The 24,000-nt window shown below is 40.1% G+C and overlaps 1 protein-coding gene across 8 annotated transcripts in view; it reads right to left on the reverse strand.

Annotated features, from left to right (window-relative positions):
• C1H3orf67 (chromosome 1 C3orf67 homolog) overlaps window positions 1–24,000 on the reverse strand; it is a 247,862-nt gene that overhangs the window by 48,227 nt on the left and 175,635 nt on the right. For 4 of the 8 annotated variants that reach the window (XM_032323904.1, XM_032323895.1, XM_032323934.1 and 1 more), the window contains 2 exons: window positions 12,651–12,695; window positions 11,133–11,336 (listed from right to left, as the gene is read on the reverse strand). In XM_032323904.1, the coding sequence (XP_032179795.1) occupies window positions 11,133–11,336; window positions 12,651–12,695 (249 nt within the window). The remainder of the gene's footprint in view (window positions 1–11,132; window positions 11,337–12,650; window positions 12,696–24,000) is intronic. The other 4 variants (XM_032323954.1, XM_032323924.1, XM_032323913.1 and 1 more) reach the window with 1 other exon arrangement.

The raw sequence follows: 24,000 nt of genomic DNA on the forward strand, positions 1-24,000 counted from the left end.
GGTATTGATGAAGTCCCAGAACCTAAGTCAGGTTCGGTGGGGTGAGGAGGTTCGGAGCCGACGACTAAAGAAAGAATTCTTAAGACGTCATTGGTGCAAAATGGTGGTTTATTAAAGCACGGGGACAGGGCCCGTGGGCAGGCAGAGATGCAGCCGCCCCGGGTTGTGAAGGTGGGCATGTTATATACCCCACGGTTGGGTAGGTGAGGACAAAGGGGTGTTCAGAAGGGCTATTGGGGCAAAGAATACTATCAGGATATTGAAGGCTTAGTTGTTATCGAGTAAAGACAATTGGAAGTCTGGTGGAATGTTCCATTCCTGCTATCAAGCATCCTTGTTAATAAGATTTAGGTTTAGAAGAAATTTAACTTTATTTACTTTTCCTTCTACTTCCACCTCCTTCGGTTTTTATGGAGGGGAGGGTAACATTAGGCTTGAGGAACTGAGTTCTGTGTCTTTGGAGATTGGGCTATTGATAAGGTAACTTCTTTGTTGTAAATCTCAAGGATATTTGCAAACCAAGGGAGACTCCTACCTTGCAGGACTGTGATCTCTGCAAGTTAACTATTTATCGTTTTATGGCGGTCAGGGGTGCCTGAGGAATGCTACACATATGGAGGGGAGCGGATGAAAGGGGGGGGGGGTGCAAGGCGCCAGCTTTTGCTTTGTCTTCAGCCAGCCTCTTGCTCCCTCATCAGTATCAGCAATAAATCAAGAGACCCCGAGATAAGGATTATATATTTATGTGTCCACATTAGGAAGTTTGCAAGGATAACTTGCATTTTTGCTAATGGAATTATAACATGTTAATCTTAGGTCTGAGTGGTCATTTTCCCAAGTGTGTAATAAAAACTCAAGCATTAATCAGTGAGTTGAAAAAAATGGTGCCAGTACCTAACAAAAATGTGAAATCTCAACTTTATTCTCCCTATGCGAGAAACGTTTAAGTTACTATTTCAAAACATCGTTTAACAACTCCATCGCAAAACAAGCTTTAAACTCTTGCCTCAATGGAATTTGATGTTTTTCCTTTGTTTCCAAAAGGGAGAAAATTCCATTATATCTGATACACATTCTCTTTTGAACATCAGCTCGCAGGATTTTTCTTATGTGGTTAACAGCCATGTAATTCTAATACGAAAATCATTTTTAACATTCTCATTTTATTACAAGATGTAATTTCGTATACATTTTTGAATTGCATTGAAAGGATTTCCATTCCTTCCTAACCCAAAAGGGTTCATGTTAAGCTTTTCTCACCCATAGGGTGGTTGAGTACTCTAATGGAGGGAAATAGTATGGCAATGGTGCCTATCCATACAGAGCACATATTCCTTATTTTCCAGATACTCCTATTTTTAACTCCTAAAATATTAAAAGATGTGGGTCATGGGAATTCTTTAGCGTAAACTGTCTTCCTCTATAAATAATCTCTTGGAAGTGTTCCTTTAATTTAAATCAAACACCCTGTCTGATAATCACAGTCACTTAGCCTGACTCTCTGTGATGCACGATGAATTTAAATGTACTCAGATACTTTGGTAATTGAACTGGTATCAATGCATCACCATTTCAGTAATAAGAAACAACAGCTGGGAGAACAGTGGAAGGAAAAACATGTCATAAGACATATTTGATCTCACTGGAGAAATAAGACTTCCAGCAATTTGCAAGTGAAATTTAGTTTTATGATTTAGGCTTTATTATTTCACAGCAAAAAAGGAATTAGCAAGCAAAGGGCCTAACAGGTTCTCTAGAGCATCTCACGCTGGTGCAGAAATACTCCTGATAATACGTTCATTGGTATTCGCCCTGTAGTTCAGCTCTACTCCAGCCTCCAGTGAAAGGGCCTCTACTCCATTTGCTTCCAGAGGCATTTCCATAACTCTCTATGCATCACAGTTCTGGTATTCGGTAAATTTCCATTTTCTTAATTTTATACCATTAATTCTATTTACACCTGTCTCCAACCCCCTTATTCCAAATGACTTATTCCATCCTCTGGAGAATAGAAATGGCTACAGAATCCTGACTTGTTTATGACTCTGCTCTCTGACTACACAGAGTGACCCTTCCACATTTCCTCCTGCTGTATAAAACCGATCCAGGGATGCAGAGAGTAAGAGAACACAGTCAGCAAAAGGCTCACATTTATCGTGGTTTCTAAGTGTTAGAAAACAAACAAACAAAATAACCAGTGGAAATGTTTCAGAATTAGTAAAGGGTGCTAACACGAGGGAACAGAAAAGTAAAGGAAAAAAATCCTGTTAAAATAATTGTAGGGTAATGGAACTCAGTCTGAACACCTGATTCCTTAACTTAATTTTTGGTATTGAAAAAAACGAATTACCAAGTTGTTGCCCCCAAATATTCTATTCTAAGCCACTTTCATTTAATGGTGGTGCATCAGGGCAGAGCTTCTGACTGCCACACATAACTGCTACCCACGGCCTTATGTGCCCCACCTGCTAGGGGCTCAGCTGGGGAAGGACCCAAGTCTTGTTCTGGAGTGGGTACCATACAAAACTGGGTGGCCCCAATTCCCTTTCTCGGTACATGTCTCCTAATTTCATAATCAGTCTCCGGGACAGGAAGGGGTTATGGCAATGATGTGGCTAAAAAGTCCCTTTAAGGTATTTCAGTTCCGATAACTTTGCTTTGATGCTTTGAAAGGGCAGACCTTTCATTTGGATGAGGTCTTTTTATTTTCCTAGATCCAAATCAGAATGAAGGAGAATGTACCTAATGGTTTCTAAAAGCTCTCCGAACACAGTGGGGTGGGATTGGTGGGGGAACATGATGGGCTGTCTGAAGCCAGATGTCCTCATCCACACATGGAAACAGATCTGTTTCGATACACATGTAGCAGTAAACCTATCTGTACTAATCCTGGGTATGTAATAGCCGAGGAAAGCACCAGGTTAAAAAAAAAAAAAATGATTTTTTTGACTATGGAATTTAGCTATATTCAGGGAATACCAGGAGAAGCAGCAAAAGAAGAGCAACCAATACCTACAGAGAGCTAGACAATAATCATAGCACTGGCTGACATTTAATTGGCACAGGCTCAGCGTTAAATCCTTGGTAGATATTATCTCATTTGCTCCTCACAGCAATTCTGTGGAACAGACAGGATTAACAGCTCCGTCTAACAGAAAAGGAAATTCAGACACTGGATGTTAACCCAAGGTCATGCCAGCCAGGAAAGAGTGGAGCCAGAGTTCGAACCCAGTTCAACACACTTTACCCTCTTAACCATTAGGCTGTAGTGCTTAATCCAACTCAGAGGTTCGCCTACAGTGGTGAAGACCAAAGTTTCTGAAAACACGTATGACATACTCAGTTCAGGTTATGGCAAAAAAAAAAAAAAAAAAAAAGTCTGAAATACTTATTTGAGATCTATAAGACGACCTACTCACCATAAATTAAGTTCATGATTTCATTCTTATGACATATCACTATATGTTTGAAATTTAAAAAGCAAGTTTTGCCAAGCTGCTAAACTGGGGACAAACATAAGGTATAATAGATAATACTTTGAGAATGAGGGAAGTTTATTTCATGGGGTGACTTTCATAGTCACTACACACAGAACAACTCATACATTTCAGTATTACACTGACTCTAATATCAGTTTTCATATATCATTTCTACAGTGGTATAAGAACATCTGCTCATCTGATTTATCTGCCACTTAGCACAATCAACTACTTACGTTTTTAGTTCAGGAGAATTAAAAGAAAACTCATTACACCCAAAGAGAGCTGAGAAGTTAATGAATCTGTAGATCAGAACAAATTAAGACCTATTAACCATAAAGAGCCTGAAATGCCAATATATTATATATAGGACACGTAGTAGCCAGCAATCATCCCGTAAAATGAGGATATGCTAATGAGCGAAGAAATGGAACTGATCCTAGAAACTGAGGACCTTGTCCTGTTGGTGGCGCTGTTGCTATGCACTAGCGTCAGGAAACCGGAACAACTGAAATTTGCCACTGAGCACAAGCAGCTTTGCTTTCCCGTGATCAAGCCGCTAGAAATTTGGGGGTTGAGAGAGGGAAGTGAAGGCTAAATAAAAGAACAGGAGATAAGATAATCCTGCCATGTTAAAAGGTAAAGACAATATTTTCATGGTGTTATGTAAAACCTATGAAAATGGCAAAAATGTTGCAAGGTTAATCAAGACCATAAATAACTTGTCTGAGAACCTCACCATATGCTTGTAATTTTATTAAGTGCATTTTGCCTTGTTTTTCTCCAAATATTATGCTCTGCAGTGTGCCATGTTGATGGATGCACACGAGAACATTTTTTTTTTTTTTAAAGAAGCTGAGGAGATTTACGTGCTTGATATTAGATTATGGATATTAGATTACGGGAATTCTTAACTTGAAGGGATGATGGTTTTAGGGTTTCAGCTTACAAGATACAGTGTACAGGAGGCATGCTTTCCTTGAATCTCAGGTAGAGGCAGGACAGAGAAATAATGAAATACTGAAATAATAAAATAACTAAAGGGCTTATTTGAAAGCTCTGAGGGGATAAGTCTGGATTTTAGTGGTTAAGCTCACATCAAGACAAGCACAACAGAACCTCTACCTCTCCTTATAGCCCTCAGTAGTCACAAAAAGCGGAAATATCCTAGCAATCTTTTCTGATCACTCAAGTGGCCCTTTGAGGAGAATAACTTCGGGGGAGCAGCAGGTAACAACTAGGAACTTACTCTGCTAGGCACTGGGCACACACATCCCCTGCACTCATTCAATTCTCACCATGCCAGTATGAGGAAGCCCTTTTATGATTCCCATTTTATAGGCCATTGTGCCAGTAAACGACAGAGCTGGGATTTGAGCTCAGGTTGGCTGAAGTAGAGTCTGGATTCTTTTGGGCCCTGCAAAAAGCTGTTTCCATTAATAGGTACTCTTTTTCCTTAAAAAGAAACCACACACACACACACACACACACACACACACACACACACACGACAGGGTTTTATGCTATTGTCAATCAAAAGCCCTCACCAAAATAAAAATCACTTAACAATCCATTATAAGCAACTTTTAGCTCCCTTCCTCAGGCTGCCTAGAGCCGAGTTTTTGAATAAATCTCATGAGGGCTACTCCTAACAGAAACTCTCCAAAATTGATTACTTGTAGCCTGGTTTCCACAGAAGTTGTAAAGTATTGTTTTAATTGAATTTGGTTCTAAGTTAGAAACTTTGAAAAATTTGTCTGTCAAAGGCCAATGGATTTCTCAGTAGGCTTGATTTATTTAGCAAGAGATGCCTACAAAAGCCAATTTGCTATGAGAAATATGGTTACATTTAATTACACTTTTAAATGACTAATTTATTATATCTAAACACCTTTTAAACAGTACATATTACTCTGAACTGTACAGATGCTGAGGAGAGCTGAGGAATCAGAGCTTGTAGTAAACACAATAGATTTTGCTAAAGACTCTTCATTCTACTCGGCATGGGCTTTCTGTTTCAGAAATCAGTGTGTGTGAAGTCATTAGGTAAAGATGCTAAATTGAATGAGACCTGCTTAAATCTCCTTCTTAAACCATTGGTCATCCGTGGATGGAACTAGAGGGTATTGTGCTGAGCGAAATAAGTCAATCAGAGAAAGACAATTATCATATGATCTCTCTGATATGAGGAATCTGAGAAGCAGAGTGGGGGGGGTCGTGGGGGATAGGGAGAGGAAAAATGAAACAAGATGGGATTGGGGGGATGCCTGGGTGGCTCAGCCATTTAAGCTGCTGCCTTTGGCTCAGGTCATGATCCCAGGGTCCTGGGATCGAGTCCTGCACTGGGCTTCTTGCTCAGTGGGGAGCCTGCTTTTCTCTCTGCCTCTGCCTGCTTGTGTGCATGCTCATTCTCTCTCTCTGACAAATAAATAAATAAATAAAATCTTTAAAAAACAAAAATAAGATGGGATTGGGAGGGAGACAAACCATAAGAGACTCAAACGATAAGAGACAAAACAAACTGAGGGTTGCTGGGCTGTGGGGGAGGTAGGGAGAGGGTGGCTGTGTTATGGACACTGGAGAGGGTATGGTTATGGATATTGGGGAGGGTCTGTGCTATGGTGAGTGCTGTGAATTGTGTAAGCCTGATGATTCACAGACCCGTACCCCTGAAGCAAACAGTACATTATAAGTTAATAAAAAGCAAAACGAAACAAAAACAAAAAGAATACAAAACAAAAAACCATTGGTCATCAGGCCTTCTCTGGAGAGAGATTTTTCCTTTGTCTGTATATTTAATATCATTTATCAAGTCTTGAATGTAAAATATTACCTGCATCACTCAGAGTTTATTTAAGCGAAGCAAAACTGAGGTTTATTTTGGAATTTTGATGAAAACTACCTTATTGTAGAGTAAAAAAGGAATCTTTTTAATATTACGGATTGATTCAGTCAATGACTAACCGCAGATGACTGAGTGTGACCTCATGCCAGGCACTGTGCTCAGCACGGTATTGCCTTCAAGGGGTAACAACCAGGCCTCAGGCACATCGCTAACAATGGCTCCCTGATGTGGTAAGTGCTAACACTGAGACTGAAGATAATGGGAACCCAAAGAAGGAATAATTCTCTGCAGGGTGGTGGAGAATCAGAAAGGGTTTCATGAAGCGGTGTGTTTGAGGTGGGCCTTGGAAAACAAGGGAGTGTTCCAGGTGGAGAAGAGGAATGGAGGGTCTCCCCAGGCAGAAGGAAGAGCACAATGAGCAATGACCTGACTGACATGATCTGGACACAGGGCACGGCAGTGACAGGCACACTGCGTGATATAGCTAGAGTATGGGGGCCTACTGTGTGTATGTTGGCTAGCGGGGAGAAGGTGAGACAAGCAGAGACTCCTTCCAGGTTCTGTTCAAGGTGATGGAGAAACAAGGACACTAAGAGGAGATTATCCTGTTCAAGGAGAGACTCCACCCTCGCCTCCAAAAGATTTATTTCTGTTCCCTTTCAGAACTTGGAATTCCTTTCCCCTTCTTACCACATGATGAGCTGGCACTCATTCTCCAACTCTGGCTTAACTGTAGCCTTCTCTGTGAAAGTATCCCTGAAACCAACAGGTAGAATCAATTGCTTTCTCTCACGTGGGCCTCTCTTCTACAAGATATTATAAAACTCTTTATTCTGTCATTACTCAGTGCCCCAACTTACAGGGAGATGTTGACTCTCTGCCTCTCTCCAATATGGGGAACATCTCAAGGCCAGGTCAAGCTTTACTTTTATCACCAGCATAGCTCACAGCCTATTGTACCACTCAAAAGCAAAAGCAAAAGCAAAACAAAAGCACCCCAAATATGTGGAATGAATTAATGTGAGACAGATAAGCTGGGTTGAGGTGAGAGTTTACATGAGTTTAACAGCACTCTAGCTTGTCTTAAGGGTTGCTTCAAGTTAACATACTCCTTACTTGCTGACTGAAAGCCCTTGATCTGTAACAGAACTAACTTCCATTCTTTGAGATTTGTAGACCACTGGCCTTGAAGCATGATGGACCAGAACTGTCCCAGGCCACAGAGGCCAGCAAGCCTATTGGGAGCCACCTTGGCTTTCTGATGAGCCCATTAATTTTGTAGCAAGATGTTGTTCCTTTTCAGGTCACACAAATGACTTTACCACCTCCCTTTGTGTGTCTGCAGACCTCAGCCTCCTTTGTGGGAAGAACACAGTCTTTCTACACATCAGGAAATGAGAGCCAGACTCCCTCGCATAAGCCCCGAGCACTGAGTTAATGTCTGTAGCTGGCCTCATCAAGTTTGCATGGGCCACTCTACTCCCTTTGTTGATCCACTGCCTTAAACCCCTTTAAAAACCCCTGGGCTAGGCAGAAATTTTGGAGTTGGCCTCTGGGTAAAAGTTGGCCTTCTCCCCAGGTGGTTGGCCTCCCGAATAAAGCTGAAAGTCTTTTCTAACCCAAACTCCTCTGTTGAGTAATGATCTTCCAAGTGACAGGCAACTGAACTTGAGTTCAGGAACAAGAGTGTCATTGAGATATTCCTGGCTCTAGTGGCAGAAAGGAAGGTCTGTCTCTCACAATGAGGCCTGGAGAAGGGTTACAGTGGGCTGGAGCTATGTCTGGAGAGATCATCAGGTACGTACAAGATACAAGGATGTGGGCTGAGTGCATTCAGGAAGTTATAACTTAGACTGAAGCATGGAGTAAAAGGTGAGGAACAGTGAGAGATGAGCCAGAGGAGGCAGAGGGACTCAGATCATGGGGGGCCCTGTATGCCTAATCAAAGAGCCAATGGGAACTAGGAAAGGCTTTATGCAGGGAAGAGGTAAGATTAGATCTGGGCTTTATGAAATTCACTAGTGTGAATAATAACAATAATAATAATGAGAACTAACCTCAATTGACTAAACGCTTATTGTGTCTCAGATACAGTGCCAAGTGTTTACAAGGTCATGGCTTAGATTTGAACCTTGGCCCTTTGACCTCAGAGCAGATGTTCCTTACCATCAGGTGCTTGGATGGGAGGTACAGAGGTACCAGGAGATTACTGAGGGAAAGTGGATGAAAAATAAAGTGCCAAGGTTATGCTGTTAGACGGGGAGGAGTAAAATCCTGAGGATTCTTAGGATTTGGAAATGAAGGGGTGGGAGAAGTGGAGAAGTACTCCGAATTTCTGGTGGAGTGCCACTGTGGATGGCAGCGCCATTGAGATACATGAAAAGCCTGTATCTTTGTAATAAATAAAGTTATTATTCATTTCTTCTTTTTCACTCTCCCTGTACAACTTCTAAAGAGAAAGGCATGCACTCTCAGAAAGCCCACAATGGTTCTTGTAAATTGCTCTATTTAAACTCTATATGAGCAACAAGATGCAGAGTTCATTAAGAAACACAATTTTCCATTTGGTGATAGTTCCAATATTGAAATAGAGTGAATTTGATGCAATAATAAACATATCTTATGAATACCAAAGGTGGGCTTTTCAATTATTTTCTCTGTCTAACAAATAGAATGTTTTCAATTTCTCATTTGATCAAATGGAGGGGTTATTAAGTTCATTACCAATGGTGCTATTTTTGGCTGTTTACTTTTATAGAGTGGAGTAGTTGTTGTGTATGAGGACTTTAGTCCTTGCCAGCACAGGACAGTGATGAGAACACAGTATCCGGGGCTACCAAGAGCTCAGCCTTTTCAGTCCATAAATAATCATTCCTCAGTTTGCCCTTTGGTCTCTGAGCTACTTCATGACAGAATGAGCTCATTCGGGAGGCTTCTTTTCTCTTTCTTACTTTCTGTTTAAATGACTGCTGAGGAATATTTTATAAGAAAGGCAAGATTTCAATTCCATTGTAAATTGCATTGGCAAAAATCTGCAACTTACTCTTATGTTCTTAGATCTGGCTACAAGGATACTCTGAGTAACCAGCACACAGGGGTATTTTTGTTGGATGGGTAGATACTCTTTGGCACCAAGGCTGCTGGAGGCCTTATGTATGCTTGGCCACTTAGTTTGATGAAAACATAACTAAGGCAAGAGAAGCCTGGACAATGGGCAAAGTAGGGATAAAAAACACTCATGAAAACATCTTTTCCTCCCTAAATCTCCTTAGAGCCAATCTGAATTATTCTTCTATGAAGACGTGTATGTAATCTCCAGAGCAGAAAGGTCACCATCCACTGGATGTCTGTGGCTTCTGTTTCACAAATTAAGTCACACACCAAGAAGTCACCTTGTTATGGTGATTAGAAGCTCAGACTGAGGAGTCTTGCCAAGCTAAGTGTGAACCACTACACTCAAGAGTCTCAATTTTCTCATCTGGAAATTGGAATGCAACAGCACTTACCACATAAGACAGCAGTAAAGACTGAGTTCGATTACACATGGAAGGCCTAGTGCCAGAGCTGCTGCGATTTTGAACATCTACAAAGATGCTGGAAACTTGGGGAAAAAAAATTGCTTGGAAAGAAAACTGTAAGATTAATAAATATTTAATTAGATACATAAAACATATGTTATCCACTGTCAACTACACTTGAACTCAGCCTTTACCCAATTTTGTATAAATATAAATCAAAGTTACTTAATTTTATATTTCCCTTCAAAAATTTTATAGTAAAAAAGGAATATTTACTGCTGGATGAAAGTGGATTTTAATTTGTTTCATTTGATGTTGAATGTAGCCTTATAGGTAAATATAAGTACACTTCAAGGAAATTTCCTTGGGCCTATGGAGGTCTTAAAATATCTCTGTGCTTAAAGAAATAGTAGCTTTAATTACCACTATTAAAACACTAATTTTACTATTCTGACTTACGACATTTTTAAAGCTGTATAAGACTGTTCTATCAATGTTTCCACTTTGTCTTTCCAATTCAGCCATAAGATCCCCAAGGCCAGAAGAGAGAAAACAGACTGAGTCAAAACACTGGGCTCCGCTCTGGTCTCTGCCACTGACCAGGTATGGAAGCTTGGGTCCAGGAGAGTTTAATTTCTTCACCTGAAAGGCAGGAAGACTTTGACCTGTTCCACCTCCTCTGCTGGTCCATAGTGAGGATGATGGGCCATATTTAAAAGTGCTTTAACTGTATAAACATATGGGAAAAGATAAGCTATTGAATTGTCTGTGGTACCTATCATGGCCCTCAGGCACAGGGAGCAGCAAACATCTTTTTTGTTCATTAATTTAACAAATACTGAGCCCTCTCGATGTGCCAGGCCTATGCTAGGAGCTGCAGGTGCCATGAGAGACCCAGAATTGACAGTAAAATGATTCCTTTTCGCTTTCAGTATACGTTGGTATATATCAGCACACAATGAGCCTACATTATCTGAAGGTAAGACAGTTTAAGAAAAGACAAGGCCCTCAGGCCTGAAACACTATTCCAGAATGGGCTCTGATTATTTCTTTATTTTATTTTTAAGTAATCTCTATATCAAATGTGAGGTTTGAACTTACAACCCCAAGATCCAGAGTTGCCTGCTCTACTGACTCAGCCAGTCAGGTGCTCCTGAATGGGCTCTGAATATTTCTCATGGGGAGGGTTCTCATGTTGGCGCTAGTTTTCCCAGGCAAGGCTGGGCTTTGTTAGAAAGAAGTTTGCTCCTCGTTAAGGTGTTACACAAAGACCCAGAGCCCTGGACTCACAGGTGGCAGGCAGGAGTTCCAGGTGGTTGTGTCGTCACTGCTGGTACTAATGCTGACGTTACAGTTGTCAACCTGGGATGCACTCAGGACGTGGGAAGCCCCCGTGTCCTCCAGTTCTTCATTCTGTTGCCGCCGCAGGCTTGCCAGCATTTGCAACTCAGATTCACTCATCTGGCTGGGCTGATAGTTTCTCCAGTCATATTCCTGATCAAGAAAAGAAAGCGACAGAGTCAGGTGCCTGTTCCGAATTTATAGACCATCAACACATGCTACTCTACAGCCTTAACCCCTCGGTGGCTCTCCACTGACCGAGGCCCAGATTCTTAAGTGCCCTTATACAATGCCTGCCCCACCTGCCTCACCTTGTCTTTTTGCTCTGGGCATATTAGCCCCACTGTTGCTCATTAAAGTCCTCAAGAGCATCAGGCTCCTGTCTGCCTTAGTGCTAGTATGCGCTGGCTAACTCCTAGGGGCCCTTTAGGTCCCACATTGTGTCATTTCCCAGGGAAGCCTTTTCTGACAATCACAACTGGGGCGACCCCTCCACTAAGTGCTCTCATGGAATCCGAAGGTGTTCATTTTTAGCATTTATCACAATTGCAGTTACCTAATGGTATTTGGCATTTGCAGGTGGTCTATAAGCTCTGCAAAGGCAAACATAATGACCGTCTTACACTCACTGCATTTCCCATGCCTGGGGCCTGAACTGTATTTGACTAAGCAAAAATTCAAAAAGCTTTTTTTTGAAAGAAACATCATTTTTCATACAAAAGTCCAGTTTCAAGAATACTGGTTAATTTTATCACTGTGAACATTACGGCCAAATACGTTTAACCTATAGTGAGACTGAGAATGACTAATGTTGATAAAAGCCATTAAAAAATTTAATCTTAAGATGGGAACACGTAAGTTCTGAAAGCCAGAAAGAACTCACAACTATAATACACACACTGATAAGGCCTTTACTATACAAGTAATCTGTCAGGCATTCCTCCCCCCACCCCCCAAGAATACTACTACAAATCTTTGAAGGTTAATGTAAATATTCTCTCAATGTATAGGTAAAAAATTGTCATATGGAATTTTCAAAACCTTTCCTTTCTCTAAACCAAGTTTGATAGCAAAGGTTAATTTCAACGTCGCTGAAATGTTAGTATCACATCTGAGTACTGATTTACATCCAGGACTGCCATTTAACTTCCTAATAATCTTAAAATTTTCTTATCCATCTGCAAACATGGGTTGTGCTCAAAAAGGTTTGTTTCATAGGGTGCCTGGGTGGCTCAGTCAATTAAGCATCTGACTCTTGATTTTGGTTCAGGTGGTGATATCAGGGTCATGGGATCGAGCCCCGCACAGGGCTCCATGCTGGGCATGGAGCCTGCTTGGGATTCTCTCTCTCCCTCCCTGCCCTCCATTTCCCTCTTTATTAAAAAAAAAAAAAGAAAAGAAAAGAAAAGAAAAGGTTTGTTTCATGACACACTAGAATTTTTTAGATATTCAGATCTCTACACTTACTTTCTTGGAGGACCCTTTGAGACAGCTACTGCCTTCTCTTCTCTTCTGTCTCATAGGAGTGTAAAAAGTTAAGAAAATATAATTAAAAAAAAGTCTTGGTGTGTCTATGGAGTTTTAAATAAAGTGCTATCATTATCATAATTTGGCAATTATCAAAGCTTGTGATCTAATAATATAGAGATTTTCTGGAAAGTTTCTGGTGGAAACTCATTTAAATTTTTACAACTCATGGTTCCAGCAGCTTGGCACCCTGAGAGGCTACACAATTCTAACAGGAGATTTCTTAAGTATTTAATATGTTTTGAGAGTTCCTAGGACAAAACAGATATCACAAGAAGAATGAAATTTATATTCCAATGAAAGGCACTAAAGAAAAGAAAAAGAAAAAGAACAATAATTTAAATTTAGAAGAAATAATTGGGGGAAAAATAAACACAAGAAAAGATGCTTGACTTCACTGTCATTAGAAGAATATAAATCAGCACCTCAATGAAATCTCATTCACAACCACTAGATACAGAAGTTTGACAGCAACAAGGGTTGGTGAAGCTGTAAAGAAATTAGAATCCTCACACATTGCTGGTGGGAATGTAAAATGGCGCCATCACTTTGGAAGACAGTTTGGTGGTTCCTTAAAATGTTCAATATCTACCATGTGGCCCAGTGACTCGCTCCTAGGCATATTTCTAAGAGAACTGAAAACATATGTTCATACAAAGACTTGAATACAAATGTTCACAGCAGCACTTTTCATAACAGCCCAAAGGTTGAAACAACCAAATGTCCATCAACTGATGGATAGATCTTTGTTTATCTGTACAATGGAATGTAATTTGCCCATGAAGAGTCACAAAGTACTGACACACGCTACAACGTGGATGAACCTTGAAAATACTATGCTAAGTGAAAGAAGCCAGAGACGAAAGGTCACAGACTGTATGATTTCACTAATATGAAATGTCCAGGATGGGCAAATCCATACAGACAGAAAGGAGATTGGTGGTTGCCCAGGGTGGAAGGAGCAGGAAAGGGGAGTGACTGCCAGTGGGTGTGTAGTTTCATTGGGGGTGGGGGGTGATGCAAAAGTTCTGAAATTCAGTTGTTGCAGAATTTTGTGAATATACTAAAAACTGAACTGTACTCTTTAAAAAGCTGAATTCTATGGTATATGAGTTATAGCTCAATAAAAACAAAGTAGTTCAGTCATCAAATGTAAAAACAAGACTAGCAGCTTGACTTTGGGCTCAGCATAGAACAGTGACTTGCTGGGCTTCGCTTCAGTTTTTCTGTCAAGAAATGGAATGAAGTGTTCCAATGTGTCACCTGGACATGTCATTTGGCTTGTTGCTGCCAACACACTTTTACAAAGAGAAAGGAAATTTTATTTTCATTCTCACAGTTTTTCTTGAGAAAGCTTTAATATGTACTCAGTATGATTAATTCATCCATTCATTTCATGTATTTAATCCACAGACCTGTATTTTGCCTCAAGTACAACCATAGGTGTTAGGACAGAAAACAGGAGAGAATGGACAGTGGTTAAGCCAGAAGGATCTGAGCCTGGGCCCTCGTCCCACCAGTTACCAGCTGGATGTGATTGGGTAAATTATCTAACCTCTCCGTGCCTCAGTTTCTTCATCTGCAAAATGGAATCACAGTATATATGTCACATGATTTTCAATGGGATAAATGAAATAATATGCATGCAAAATGCTTAGCATAATACCTGATGAACAGCTATATGAAAGGTCTCCAAACTTATGGTGTGCACCTCTATGAAAAAAGCATTTGAATATGCACCTTCTAATATATTTTCCTTTAATTAAACACATGTATAGCTATATTAAACTGGTATGCATAGTATAAAACATGTAAAAACAGAAATTAAAATGGTTGACCTTAAAAAACAATAGAAATAGTTTCAACATTTTCTTCCTTGAGCCTAGTGGATGGTTTTTGGTGCATATCTGCTTGGGTGAGTACCTCCCTCTTAGGAGGACCACTGAGTTGGTTGTCAATACATGTGCTCCCTGTTATTAGCGTTCTTCCTTTTCATTTTCTGTTCACTGCCCCCCAGTCTCTCACCTATTCTGTACTATGTCAGGAGGCAGGGGTGTAAAGAAAATAAGGCACCCTCTGTCTGCATGGAGCTCACAGTAGAGAGAGGGAGACGTAATAGGCATTAGAAGTCAGAGTATTATATGTACCCAGATTAATACTACAACACAGATGTGTCTAAGATGCTTGAGGAACACAGCATGGGGGTGTCTAACTGCCCTGCAGATTTGGAAGACGCCTCGCAGGAGTCCAAGGTGGCACTGGATAGTCATTACATTTGTTGACAAAGGGAATGAGTGGACTTCAGAGGGAGTGAGCTCTCTCTAGCACTGGATGTATGGAAGCAGATGCTGGGGAAATGGTGCCTGCCGGGAATGCTGACGTCATCGGAAGTGGTGGAAATGCACTGATTGGTTCATTCATTAGTTTACTCAACAGATACTCACTGAGATCCTATTATGGGCTAGGAACTGTTGATGCTAAGTCTGCTCAGAACTCGAAATTTCCATGAATTTACTTCCTACAACACTAAAAGTGTATTCCGACAACACACTGGAAGAGCAGGTGAAAATGAGCAGAGAGAAAAAGTGACTTTCTCCAGGGTCATGAATAGAGCAACTGGTGGCAGAGACAGGTAATTAACTTGGTCCCCTGATACATTCTTGATTTGTAATCTCTTAAACCGTTTTAAAATCACTGGAAAGGCAAAATCATTTAAATTACATATTATTATTATTTTTTTAAAGAAGGCTTATAAGAAAGTCTTCACAGGAAAGGGGACTGTAGCACAAGATGGCATCTAACTAAATTATACAACATGTGAGAAACAAGTGTCTTATCTCATTCTATTTCCAAAAGCCTCAAAATGTTACGTATGACCTAATTTTGTCTCAAAATATCCTTGTAGGAAAGAAGGGAGACATTATCAGTTGGATTTGTTTTAGGAAGGAGGTAATGGGCTCAAGGCTATACAATTCAGCTGTGCTCAGATTCCCGGGCAAGTTCTTCCCTCATGAAGCCAGTTGAGCCACTCATTTTCTTTGATTTTCAGACATTTTTAGGAGCCTAACACAGTATGTCACAAAGACAAGTGGGATGTTGCCCTTGCTTTCACAGACTTTACAATCTAGTAGGGCAATTAAGAGATAGAAAGAATTGAGCATAAAATAAGGTAGCACAGGGGGTACCTGGCTGGCTCAGTTGGTTACGTGTCCGTCTGACTCTGGATCTCAGCTCAGGTCTTAATCTCAGGGTTCTGAGTTCAAACCCTATATTGGGCTCCATATTGGGAATGAAGCCTACTTAAATAAAAAAGGTAGCATACACTTGGGTATAGTACTAGTTAATCACACAGAGTCTTGATCATGATTAAAAAGGGAAACATAATTCCAGATAAAACAAAACTAAATAAAAGTAACCTTACAACTTGATGTCCTTTGCCTAATCTCTTTTCTCCAGATATTAAGGCAGAACAGCTTAATGGATCAAACACTTGCACACAGAATGTTGTGAACCTCAGAGAAGAACTGGTTTTACTGAACCATTCTAAGTTCTAAGGCCAAGTTCACAATGGTGGTGTAGAGCCAAAATGAGACACGGCTATGGGTTAATAAGATCAGGCGAAGAAATTCATTCTATTCTATATGGATGGGAGAATAATGAAATTGGGAGAAAATTGGGCTGTTATTCTCATTCTGGAACCTATAAAATCTCTGAGACTTTCTTTCTGAATCAGGTTTGCATTGTCACAGTGCCTGACACCTACAGCATAGGGGACACCATGTAAAAAAACAAACAAAAAACCAACTCTTAATAAAGGTCTACCAAACTATCCCTGACTCTTTGTATTCTTTTAAGTTACACCAAGATACAGAAACTGCTACTACAGAGGGGATGATGGCTGTTAGAACAGAACATAATGTAAAAGGCATGTCAGGAAAGGGAGGTATACCAAATAGTCTGGCATTTCAGAAAAGAGAAAGGTCACGTCCTGTAGAATCAGTCAAGCTTCAGGGCGGTGGTCTCTAAGTTGGACCTTGAAGGATAAGAAGGGTGGTGTGGCAGCGTATTCTAACCACCAGGCCAAACAACATGAGACAAACTGAAAGTATGGAGTTTATATTCATAGAAAGCATTATGTATTGTACATACTGTTTCAGAAATGAAATCAGAAAAATGGTTCCCAAATAACAAGGATGGAAATACCTAGAATTAATTAATTAATTAATTTTTAAAAGGTTTTATTTATTTATTTGAGAGAGAGAGAGAGAGAGAGAGAAAGAGATAACACAGAGGGAGAGTGAGGGGGAGAAGAAGACTCCCTGCTGAGCAGAGAGCCCAATGTGGGGCTTGATCCCAGGACCCTGAGGTCATGACCTAAGGCAAAGGTAGTTGCTTAACCAACTGAGCCACCCAGGTGCCCTGGAAATACCTAGAATATCTAGAATTTAATCTAAACCTTTTATGACCAAATGGCTTCCACTTCCCTGGCCAAGTCTTATTAATAGCCCATGATTCTCTCAAAAGATATATTCTTATTGGATCATATGAGATCTTCATTTTTTATTTTTTGAGGAATCTTGATACTGTATTCTACCCAGAGAAAATAAAAACATCAATTTGAAAAGATATATGCAACTCTATGTTTATTATGGTATTATTTACAATAGCAAAAATATGGAAACAGCCCAGTGTCCATTGACAGAAGAATGGATACACACATGCACACACAACAGGAATATCAGCCATAAAAAAGAATATGATCTTGCCATTTGCAACAACATTGATGGGTCTAGAGGGTATTATGCTAAGTTAAATAAGTCAGACAGAGAAAGACAAATACCATATGATTTCACTTACATGTGGAATCTGAAAAAGAAAACAAACAAATAAGCAGACTCTTAAGTAGGGAGAATAAACTGATGGTTGGTGAAGCAAAGTTGATGAGGGGATGGGTGAAATAGGTGAAGGGGATTAAAAGGTAAATGAAATAAGTCATGGAGATGAAAAGTACAGCATAGTAAATATAGTCAATAATAGTAATATTGTACGGTGACAGATGGTGACTATGTTTACCACGGTGAGCACCAAGTAATGCACAGAATTATCAAATTTCTGTTATACACCTGAAACTAATATACTGTATCCCAATCATACTTCAATAATGAATTAAAAAAAGAGATTAAAACAGACATATTCTTAAAAAAAGACATATTCTTAGTAGCTCCCATCAGCAGGGTGGAATGATAGCAGGACACTATACATCAGCAAAATAAGTGATACATTGACTTTCATAAGAGAAATGCTAAGAGAGAGAAACCAGGCACAAGAGGGTATATATGGGCAGGACTAGTCTTGGGGGTTTCAGCGGAAGTTGTGAAGGGATGGTGGCAGGAAGGGGTACTGACAGGGAGTACAATGGGGCTCCTAGGGCACTGGCATTGTTCTCTTTCTTGTTCTGGATCATGGTCACATGGATTTGTTCAGTTGGTGAAAATTCTTCAGAGTGTATGTTTATGATTTGTGTACTTCTCCATGACCAAAAGTGGCAAAGAAGTCTAAGGCTCAGAAAAGATTTCCTAGGAAGTAATAGTCACGGGCACCTTGCTCCAGACCATTTTAGTAGGGATAAAGGTGGCATTTTGTAAATTCTGGGGGTTCAGTATTGCTGCTAGGTTCAAATTTATGTCATGAAGAGTGCTGAAGCTATAATTAGAAAGTTTTGGAAGTTTTTCTTAACTCTAATGTCATAGCAGACATTGGAAAAGTAGCAGAAGTCCATTTTCCAAAGCTAATTTTAAACCTCAACTGGCATTTTAATATGAAGATTAATCTCCTCTCTATTGCTATTTGCAGACAGCAAAAGTATTGCTACGTTGACATTTTAAAAATGAGCCGATGGTAAATTAGCGTTCCAGGACATCTCTTCACCAACTAGCACCGTTTGAAGACTTGTTTCAAATTCTTGAGCACGTATCCCATACTAGAGTTCACCCTGATTCACTGAGAACACAGGCCCATGGAAAAGAAGAATGAAGACAGAAACCTCAGGCATGAGCCTCAAGTGACACACACTTGAGCAAATAACTCATTCACAGTGTATGGTAGCTTTTAGCATATTTCTTCATCATGCAAAGAGGTAAATTGAAATGTAAAGACCAAGCTACAGTACAACTTGAAAAACTGCTACACCGAAGGGATGCTATATTGACTTAACACAGCAGAAATCAGTAAGCAGGCTGTTAGAAAAAACAACAGGTCAGAATCTAGGTTGTGTTTTAGAACAATGGCATTCATGTTGACCTAGGCTTAACCAGACCCAATGCCACCTCCAAGATGTCTGTCACAAACACTTTGGCTATAACCTAGAAACATTTCACAATCCTTGACTCAATTCATACTTCATCATCTCTGCATACTAATCCTTTAAGAATGTCTTGGGTAGGGGCGCCTGGGTGGCTCAGTGGGTTAAAGCCTCTGCTTTCGGCTCAGGTCATGATCCCAGGGTCCTGGGATAGAGTCCCGTATTGGGCTCTCTGCTCAGCAGGGAGCCTGCTTCCTCCTCTCTCTCTGCCTCTCTGCCTACTTGTGATCTCTGTCAAGTAAATAAAGAATGTCTTGGGTAGAGAATTCTTGGGTAGTTTAACCAATATTGGCAAAAAGTCCTTGCAAAGGGGTAGCTTTCTATCTCATAGATGTGGTGCTCTCTTTTTTGGAGGGGAGGAGCGTGAAAGTATTTTTTAAAAAAGATCTTGGAAGAGACTATGCTGAGTGAAATAAGTCAAGCAGAGAGAGTCAATTATCATATGGTTTCACTTATTTGTGGAGCATAACAAATAGCATGGAGGACATGGGGAGTTAGAGAGGGGAAGGGAGTTGGGGGAAATTGGAAGGGGAGGTGAACCATGAGAGACTATGGACTCTGAAAAACAATCTGAGGGGTTGGAAGTGTGGGGGTACCAGGTGGTGGGTATTATAGAGGGCACGGATTGCGTGGAGCACTGGGTGTGGTGCAAAAATAATGAATACTGTTATGCTGAAAATAAATTAAAAAAAAAAGATCTTTATATCGATGTGCTATATTTGTATCGAACACCCTTTCCCTCCATGACTTCCATACCATATACTTCGTACATTTTGTCTTGGGAGTCAGCCTGCTAATTTTCAGAAAGAACTCTCTGAACCACAGCTGAGCTCTTATTATTGATAAATAATTTGTAATTTCCCAGCACCTATCTACTAAGTTCAAGGGTACTTCATGAGCTGAACAATTACTATAGACTAGAAGGAATCTAGTAACACCAAATGGAACAGGTTTTAAATTATATTCAAGGATATGCCATCTATAAGACGACTGTAGCCTTTAGAGATTTAGGGCACTTGCCATATGCCAAGTGCTCTCAAAGAGTTTGGGCCAGAAAAGCTGGTTCACCTTCCACTACCCTGGACCACCATCCCCAATTAAAGCTAACTGAAAGGGTTCTGTGATCAGGGCACCTGGGAGGCTCAGTCGGTTAGGTGTCCAACTCTTGATTTTGACTCAGGTCATGGTCTCGGGGGCATGAGATCAAGTCTCAGCGTGGAGCCTACTCAGGTTCTCTCTCTCCTCCCTTTGCCCCACCCCACCCGTCCACCCCCAACCCACTCACATGCACTCGTGCTCTGTCTCAAAAAAAATTCTGTGATCATGTGGCAATTTAACTTCCATTGCCACTTTAAGCTTCACAGCATTTTTTAAAAATTTATTTGAGAAAGAGAGCACGAGTGCATGTGAGACAGAGCACGAGTGGTCCAGGGTAGTGGAAGGTGAACCAGCTTTTCTGGCCCAAACTCTTTGAGTATGACTCTCTGTTTAGTCACTTATTGGATGTGAACTAGCTAAAGCCTCTGGGCTTCCTGGTCTGTCAAACAGAAATAAGTGAGGCCTCTTATAAGGGCTGGAGATGGAGACTGGACAGAAAGAGTGGGGCACCTTGTAGAGCACTTGGCATATGGCAAGTGCCCTAAATCTTTAAATTCACAAACAAGGTTCTTGAAATAAAGACCTTGATCTCAGTGGGTCAGGAAATACTATCAGCTTAAGGCCTCTTCCATAAAATAGGAAAATGGCAAGTATGACTTGTTCCTTTAAAATTAGGAAAGCCAAGACAAAAAAAAAAGATGGATTTCTTCCATCTTCCTTTTGACTAGTAGGTTGCTAACCTTAGCATAAAAATATTGGAGAATCCATAGTAAAAAGTTACAGTGTGTTAGCTAAGCAACTAATGTGTTCTCATGGATTCATACTTCTGCTAGTCTCTTAGTTTTTGTCAAGTCTGTCTACAATTTCTGAAACAACTGAGAATCTGAAACTGCTCCTCTTCATTATAGTAACTGGCACATTGGTGACATGAATAATGACTTTTGCAGGTCCATATCATCACCCAAAATTTGGACCATAATGCCATTTTTAATTATTTTAAGATATTTCTACTCTGGACCATTTCGCCTCGGTCAACAACTAAATTAAACACTAGATGCATCTGTAGCATCAGCAAAAATTTAGACTGAAAAAAAAAAAACCCACAACAAATAAAAATAAGAGGGCTAGAAGCAAATTTCACCCAGAAAATTTCTATGCTTAATGCAAATCCTATTACTGGTAGCTCCAATGTTATTTAACCACCAAATTCTGTAGCTTCAGCAATATCTTCAGCAGTGCATTGACCGATAAAAGTGACACAATGACTGTGTTTTTTTTCCCCCAGAGGCAAGGAAAGAGTATAGTTTTGACAAAACATGAAATCGCAAACTCTTCTTCAAAGACTACTAATTGGTAGGAGTGCCCAATGTAACAAATGTCCCATTCTCACCATGGTTAATAGTTCATAGTTATAAACAATTTATAAGCTGTTACTAGTCTTGTCCACATTTAATTCATCGCATCAGCCATGGAGCTGCGGATCTCTAATTTAGCTCTGGGAATAAGGCAGGCACACAAAGAGTGCTCTACAGGGGAATGACTGGACACACACCAGGTCCTGCTTCTAAATATTATTCTCTCTTCAGTGAACATTGACAAAATACCAACACGTTATCTGACAGAAGTGACCCATTAATTCACTTTTATGTCAGCACTTGATTCAACTCTTAACAGAGGACAAGAAACACACATAGCTCTCCCTTATCGAACAGTACCAATAATTAGTTTCTGGAATTTTATTGGATTTGAAAAAGTGTGCTTTAGTATGCCAGGCATACTGGTTTACATTTCTAACTACTCAGACACGGGTAGAGGAAAATATCTGGTTGATACGGGCTAAGTGTTCCACATGTGATATTCATTATGACCCTATGGAATAAGTATTATTATTTTCTCAAAGTTGACAGATGAGGTAACTGAGATTCAAGGAAGTTAAGAAATGCGTCCAAGGTCACATAAGTAAAAAGAAGCAAAGCCAGAACAAAAATCCAGATCTGCTGGTTTGAGCTGGTGCTCTGAGCTGTGGTGTCCACTGTTCTTGACTGCTCGCAAGAATGAAAATGTAGATAGACATGTTGTAGAGCTCTCTTTGGGGAAAGTCCTGAGGGTGGCAAAGGTGAAAGCTGTCTATCAGGTGGCTCAGGAGAGCATGAGACCAGTAGTCATCTATAGTGATAGCCTTGGAAGGAAAGAGAGTCATTGGGTGAACCTGCACATTTAGGCGAGGATGATCGACATACGTACAGCACACAGGATAACCTGACCCCCAGACAGGTGTTTTGCAACAATGGAATATTGTTGTAACTGAAGGAAGTCAGGGGTCAGACAGACATTTATGAAGTCTTCAAACAATGGGGTATTGTTGGAAAGACAGCTGCAAATGGCATACTTGAGTGGCAAATTCAAAGAGAGACAGATGGCTTCACTTTGAACACAGAGTATTATATACCCTAGAAAATGCAGAACTTTATGTAATGGAACAATGCCTTTAAAACTCTAAAATGATTTACAAATTCATGTTCCTCTAAGTTTGTAGTATACAAATTGCATAGAACAGTAAGCCTCTATTATTTCAAAAAAATTCAAGCTCAATTTCATCAGGGAGGCAGTCAAATTAATCCTTTTTCAATATCCAAAGGAAAAGGCTTGACAATTAAAAAAAAAATTGTACCACGGCTTAAAACACATATAAAGTGTCCTTCCATAATTCAGTTTTGATTTTCAAAAATGAAAATGTAAAAATTAAACTCAAGCTATATGGTATTCATTTTATAATTTTTCCCTATAAAATCTCATGTCTCGTTTTTTTCTAAGAATACCTGAATTTGTAATTGGTAGCATATTTTGTCTTTCTTATGAAAATAACCATTCTTCAATAAGTTTAAACTTTTTCTGGAACCACAAAGCCTATGTCTTTTTTATTTGTTTGTTTGTTTGTTTAAAGATGTACATAATTACATTTACAGGTTTAAAATGCTTCATTCAAAACAGTTTGAATGCAGTTACACATGTGGAAAAGTTTAATTACTAGCTATCTGCATAGTTATGGTATTACCCAGAGGGTTGTACTTCTTTCTTAACTAAAAATATTTGAAATTAATAATAGGGAGCTCTATTTAAAAAATGAATAAGACATTGCAAGGATGAGGTTTACCAAGAAGTTAGCAAATCAATGTCAGTTAAGTGTTCCTTAGAATTGCTAGTACCCTGGCATATCAGGGGATTAGGAGAACAATTCTCCTGCACCTTCTTTTGTAAGAGCCTTTAATTGTCTCTTGTCATAGAGTTACTTCAAGTTGGCACTTTGCGACAGCATATTTCCTTTTTCAAAATTTATTTGTGTGTGTGTGAGAGAGAGAGAGAGAGAGCGAGAGTGCGCATGGGGTGGGGGTTGGAGGGGCAGAGGGAGAGGGAGAGAGAATCTCTGCTTCGGGGTTCCATTTCACAACCCTGAGATCATGACCTGAGCCAAAATCAAGAGTTGGACACTTCACCGACTGAACCACCCAGGCACCCCATGTGAGAGCTGATTTTCAATGGGGAATCAGCTTACAATTCTTGACTGTAGTACCCTGATGGTTGAGTTGATGGCTCAGGTCGGCTCACAGTCTCCCAGAGCCCAGCGAATTACATGACCACCCTCCCTGTAGCTTAGGTCCCGAGCCTCAGAGTCATGCTTGATTCTGCCTGTTTCCTCTTCCCTCTATCCTATCAGTCCTAGCTCTTAGTTATTTTGGGAATCTGCCACTTTTCTTCATCTCCGCTCTGATTTATCAGAGAGTGATGCCTCAACTGCTTTCTCTGTTTCTATTCCTGTCCTGTTGCATCTAT

The sequence above is a fragment of the Mustela erminea genome, chromosome 1 (genome assembly GCF_009829155.1).
Source record: "Mustela erminea isolate mMusErm1 chromosome 1, mMusErm1.Pri, whole genome shotgun sequence".
Classification (NCBI taxonomy): Eukaryota; Metazoa; Chordata; class Mammalia; order Carnivora; family Mustelidae; genus Mustela; species Mustela erminea.